At 51.3% G+C, this 6,000-nt stretch overlaps 1 protein-coding gene across 2 annotated transcripts in view; it reads left to right on the top strand.

The window, feature by feature from the left end:
• Positions 1 to 252: 252 nt before the first annotated feature.
• NELL1 (neural EGFL like 1) overlaps positions 253 to 6,000 on the top strand; it is an 874,069-nt gene continuing 868,321 nt past the window's right edge. For both annotated transcript variants that reach the window (XM_053899887.1, XM_053899886.1), the window contains exon 1: positions 253 to 426. In XM_053899887.1, the coding sequence (XP_053755862.1) occupies positions 372 to 426 (55 nt within the window). In that variant the 5' untranslated portion in view covers positions 253 to 371. The remainder of the gene's footprint in view (positions 427 to 6,000) is intronic.

The following is a 6,000-nucleotide window of genomic DNA, read 5'->3' as shown; positions in this document are numbered from 1 at the left end:
GCCGGCAGCCCGGGGCCTCGCAGCTCCGCGGGCGAAGCCGGAGAACCCGATCCCCGCGCCGAGCGCAACCTGCCGGAGTGGCGGAGCCCCGCTCTCCCGCCCCAGCTCGGAGGCGGGCGCAGCCGCAGCGGGGGCCGGGGCCCGAGCCCGGTGTTGCCACCGCCCGCGGTGGGGGGCGGGCTGGAGGCGGGGCGGCCGGGGCCGCCTTCCCGGGCGCGATCCCCTAGCGCAGCACCCGGCGCTGCCGAACCACCTCCCCCGCTGCCCGCTAGCAAGTTTGGCGGCTTCGTGCCCGGCGCGCCTCGGGATCGAGGCGCATTTGTTTCCTCCTGGATTCCGCGCGCCCCGTTTGGCGGGGACCCTCGGGAGCTATGCCGAGGGATGTGATTTTAGTTGTGTGGTTCTGCGTGTGCACCGCCAGGACAGGTAAGCACGGCTGGGCGGTCGGAGGCATCCCGGGGAAGGGGGGGAGCCGCGCCGCTGTGCCCAGAGCCGGCACCGGCGTCGGGAGACCTGGAGACGAGCTCCGCGCTGGTCCGGGAAGGGGGCGAGGCGTGGATGGGTCCCTCGGATCTCTCTGCCCTGCAGCAGATAAAAGGGTGAGAAGTGGGACTCACGGGCTGGAAGATGTCCCCATGAGTGCCCCCTTTCTTGGAGACTCGGCCTCGCGGACGCTGGAGTGAGGGGCGCGGCCGAACCGGCGCACCCTCCTGCTGCTAGTAACCGGCTTCCGGGTCGAAACCCACAGCAAGTCCGGCCCGCAAACCCTACACCCCCGAACTTGAAAGGTGCGGTGAAAACCTCTCTCCCAGTGCCGGGCTGGGTTGAGAAGGGACAGCCGTGAAGGGACAGCCGTGGGAGTCGCGCCCGCAGAGAGAGCGCTTCCGGCCCTCGGGCGGGCGCGGCCGCGGCCGGGGAGGGCAGGGTGCGGGGTGAGGGCTGCGGGCGAACCCCGGGATTCCGCGGTCTCGCCTCGTTCCCTCCTGACTCTCCCCAGGGGAACTCCAGGAACATTGTCTTCCCCTCCACCCTGCCCTCAAGGGCTGGACGAATAATAATTCGGGTGAATTGGAACCGTGGAGACAATCCAGGGAGATTTTCTCAAGCTCCAAACCAGTTTTTCCTTGCTGTAATTGCGGTTTTGGATTGTGGAGGGAGGACTAGGATAACTGGCATAATTTCCGAAGTCCCCACTTGGTTCTGCCTCCAGAGACGCAGTTGTGAGGACTCCGAGCGCATCTCCTTCCATCCGCTCCCACTTGCCTCAGCCCTTATATCTCAAGGGGTTTGGAGACCCGTTCTCAGTCGTCTTCTCCACGGGTCTCATGGTAGAGGTGGGAAGATGGGGGTGGGGTGGGGTGGAGTAGGCACTTTATGGTCAAAAATACGGCTCTCAGATGCGGGGGGTGGGGGCGGGAGCGTGGCGAATTTTTATTCCCGGGCTAGCCAGCGTTGAGTACGCGCTGTCGACTTTGCACCCAGAACCGGCGTGTAGTCACTACTCCCTTTATCTTTTCTTCTTTTGCCGCTCGCATTTCCCTTCTCTAGAGCCATAAGCCTCCTTCCCAGGCCAGGTGGCAAGTTTATTGGAAAAGGACTGGGGAGGGGAGCTCGGCTTTGGTTGGCCCAAAAGTTCCCTCCGCTTGCGCCCCAGGCGCCCCTCTTTGGCAGTTAGCCCGCCTGAGGATACAAAGTTGGGCGTCTAGGAGCTTCCTGCCGACCTTTTCCATTTCCCCAGCGGGGTAGCAGTTTTCCCTTTGCTTAATGGAAGAGCGAGGGGTGTGGACTCTCCAGGGACAAAAGGAATCCCCATCCCTTTCGTATCTTCACCTGAGCTTCCCGAGGCTGCAGAGACGCCAAGGCTCAGTCCAGCCGAGAACAGTTGCTTCTTGGGTATGGGTACATCGGGATGAACTAGTCTTTTAAAACCAAGAGCACACTGGAAGAAATGCGCCCCCGGAAGATCAGGACGGGCGAGGCTAGTGCAGAACATGGGCTACCAGTCCTGTGCGCATCTGGTGCTGGTGGGCATCTTACCGAGGAACAGAGAGAGAGAGAGAGAGAGAGAGAGAGAAACTAGATGGGGGAGGGGCAGCTTATTGGTCATTTCACATCCTCAAGTGCACATCATTATCGTATGCCTAGATCCTTTGTTCTCATTACTCTTGTGAAAAGTCGGCAGAAAGTGCTTCCATCCCAGAATGAGTGACTGTGTCTCTGGGGTGCATTGTTAGTGGATACCTTTAAGAACACAGCCTTTTCCCCTTCCCCACACACCAACCTCTTTTAAGTCTTGTAATAATTCTGTTGTAGGAAGATTCATTCATTCATTCATTCGTTCATTCAAATAGTGGAGCGCCTTGCTGGGTGCCAGGATTCCTTGTGTATGCAAAGAGGAAACAACTTGGTGCTTGACTTCCAGGAACTTCAAGCTTAGCTGAGAATCTAGGTAGAAACTGGAAAACATTTTTATTCTACAGATTGATGGGGGTTAGGAGAGGGAGAAGTATAAGAAGTTTCAATGAAAGAAATACAGAGGAGGAATGGTAGGCTTGAATTTTGAGGAGGGGTGGTTGGTGGTCTGGGAAGGCTTTAATCAGGAGGTGACATTTGAGAGTTGTGTCTTGGAAGGCTTTAGGGAGTTTTCCAGGAGGGCAGACTGGGGAAAGTATACCAGGCAGGGAAGGGAAGCATGGTAGGATCTGCCCTATTGGTTGTGGCAGTTGCTTAGGGAGCTTGGGTTTTCTGTGCCACTTGGCACTTAAACCCCAGAGGCCACATAGTTCTTCTGCAAAAATTATCAGAAGAATCAGGATTTGGGGGGGGGGGTGGAATTATATCTCAAGTGTTTCACTTACAATTTCTTGTGTCTTGAAGGGGCATGATCAGCAGTTTTCTGGGGGCAGCCTCTTTGATTTGCCCAGGAACCATCATCCCTGCAGCAAGCATCCATCCTTTATGGCAGCAGAGCCTGGCTCGTGATTAGTTTATCAGGATCTGAACAGCCGCTTGGAAAGTTTATTTGTCAAGTGGGGCAATTGTTGTCTGGGCTGTTAACAGTCCCAGATGAAATAAACATGTGGTTCACTTAGTGAGCTTCTCAGATATCACCGCCTTTTAATGGAAATGAATAGATGATATCAGGCACATTTTAATTAAAGCAGCACTGCCTTGCAGTAGCAGTTACATATGAAAAGATCTAATGATAGGTGTCACAGGAAGCTGCTTAAATTGCTCATTGTTCAGGGCACTTGTTTTAGAGAGTTAAATGGAGTCAAGATAGGAGGTGCTGTTTTCCAGTTCTTGTTATTTCTAGCTGAAAATAATTCTGGGATTTTCAGGTACATCGTTGATAATTGATAATGAACATTTAGAAGACTGCAGTAATAAGGGTGATAAGATATTATGTCCGTGGCTTTTCTCCAGTGGCTTGGATGTGTGAATAATACAAAACTCTCTTTTGTAGTTTGTTTTGGTCACCTGGGCCCTGGTGGAGGGGATGGGCAGGGAGCTCCTGGGGCCCCTTTTGCTGCCTTTTGCTGCCACCTGCTGGAAAGGAGAGCTTTTCTTTTTGAAGCACCTCCCGGGCTATTCATTAACTCTGAAATCATAAAACTGTGAACAGAGCCCCCAACCTGCCATAATTATGTGCAGTATTTGCCTGACTTAGAACAGGCATAGAGCATATTCTTCAAAGATATTGCTTTTGGGGTATTAAGCATCTTTGTAGGAGTCCAGGGGTCCAAATCCGATCAACTGGTTGTGAAATCTTGCAGTTAAACGAGGTCTTGGAGCATCTCAACACAGCGTCTATTTCCACTGTGTTGATGAGGAGAAAGCACCTGTCATCATGGACAATGAGCTGGATTAGATTGAAGTGAGCCAGGTCCAGGAGGATTTGCTTGGGAGCTTAGGCCCAGGGTGCTGATGGTGTGCTGAGTGGGTTTGGGGCCTGAGTATTCCCTGGGCAAGGCTAAGGCCAGCCATAGCAGGTGTCCTGGGAGATTAGGGTGGAGGTTCTGAATCATAGAGCCAGGCCTCAAGTGCCTCTGTGATGGTGACACACTGCCTTCCAGGTTTTAAAAAATGTTTCTTCCCTAGAAGCTTTTTATCCTGCTTAATTCCAATTCCCAGCTTCAGACATTTATAGAGCAGTTACGGCCAAAGTAGAAAACTTTAATAGAGTTTCCTTGGAAAGGGCAGGAGCTCCATGCGTGGACAAGAAGCAGAAACATTAAAATAAAAAAAATTATTTTTTATGGAACTGACACTCTCCTACTACAGAAGGTTCAGGAGAGGCCATGTAAATGCTACCTTATTAATAGATTTTCTGATTCCCTCGGCAGTGTGTAAAGTGCTATCATTTGAGCATCCTGCTATGGGCACGAGGCATTTTCATTCTGAAGGAGACCAATTAAAGGGAGAGAAGAAAACTGTATCTGGAAGCCTAATTGATTTCTCTTGTTCTGTTTTTATGGGATGTTCTCATAACAAGAGCAATACCGTTACCTTAAAGCCGGGGAATCCCTTCACTTGTGGGCTCAAGGAGGAGGAATGAGAGTAGACTTAATATTGAGATTTCCCAAAGCACAGCCAGAGTGAGAAGCCCTTCTAGGTCAGTTGGGCATGTGGAGGGATTGGGAGGAAGGGGGCCACCTGTATATTTTGTACAATTCTATAGAGTTGAAGACCAGGGAGCTGTCTTATGAGAGACAGATGTGGCAAAGCCCAGCTGGGCACCAGGTGTGTCCTAGGAGTGTTCCCACAGTTTATGTGGGAAAAAGAACCTTATGAGGGAATCTTAATGAGGCTGGGAGGCAGGTATGATCATCCCCATTTTACAGACGAGGGAACTGAGTCTTGGAGAAGTGAAGTGATTTTTCCAAGTTTTGGTAGGGGGCAGAGACAGGACTGAAGTTGACTCTTCCTTTAGTGTTGTTTCTGCAATGCTTTCTAGTTTGAGTGTGCCGTATTCTCACTTGGGGACAAGGAGCCAAGGGCACCGATGGGGTGTGCTGCTAGTTCTACAGAATCTGTTTGGGTGCCTTGTACGCTTGTCTAGTTGCAGGGCTCCTAGTCTGGGAGTATTTTAAGAACGACCATTATAGTGGGTCTTTAGTCCCTGCTTAGGTCAACTGCTGCCACAATAATATTGCATAACAAACCATCCAGAACTCGGTGGCTTAAAACATTTATTCTGGTTCATGTGTCTGTAGGCTCTTCTGGTCGTCTTGACTCATTTAGGTCAGATTTGGCTGGTCATGGTGCCAGACTCAAGTGGGGTGTCTCCATGTGTCTCAGTTTCCTTGGACCAGTGGACCAGTAGAGTCATGTTCTTTTCATCCTGGTGCAGAATCACAGGAGAACAAGCCCTACCGCACAAGCACATTCAAGCCCCTGCTTGTGTAATGCTGCTAACATCCCAAGCATCCCAATGACCCAAATAGGTTGCATGGCCAGGCTCAAAGTCCAAGGACGTAGAGTTTACTTTTACTCTAGTAGAAGGAACTGCAAAGCCACACGCCAAAGGGTATGGGTCTGGAAGGGGTAAACATTTGACTCCAATAATTCAGTCACCCACAGTTTTTAAAGAACGTCTCCTTGGCCTGAATACCATCCTGTCCTCTGGTGGTGTCCCCAGATATGCATATTGCTCTGAGGTCATTGTCACCTAAAGCAGTGACACAGCATCCACTCGTCAGTTAATTAATTAGGTTCTAAATTCAGGGCGTACCAGTTGACAGGCCCTGTGTGAGGTACTGGGGCTACAGGGACGTTTCCTTCTTCTTGCCCGGCTAAGGGCACATTCCCCAGATCACTTTCTAAATTCCTAGCCAGAGAAAGGCCAGCTTGGAGGTTCTCTGGAGATAACTCTTGATTTAATTTCTGCCATATAGGTGTACAACACTATAGATCAAACTGAAATATTAGTTCTTTTCCTGCCTTTTCAAGGTGATCACAGAACCGCTGATATCTGAGCTCACTTTGAGAAAAACATCA

This window comes from Panthera pardus, unplaced genomic scaffold (assembly GCF_024362965.1).
Source record: "Panthera pardus isolate Hobbes unplaced genomic scaffold, ASM2436296v1 HiC_scaffold_12, whole genome shotgun sequence".
NCBI lineage: Eukaryota > Metazoa > Chordata > Mammalia > Carnivora > Felidae > Panthera > Panthera pardus.
Note: the sequence above shows the minus strand (reverse complement) of the source record. Positions and strands in the feature narration are given on the sequence as shown.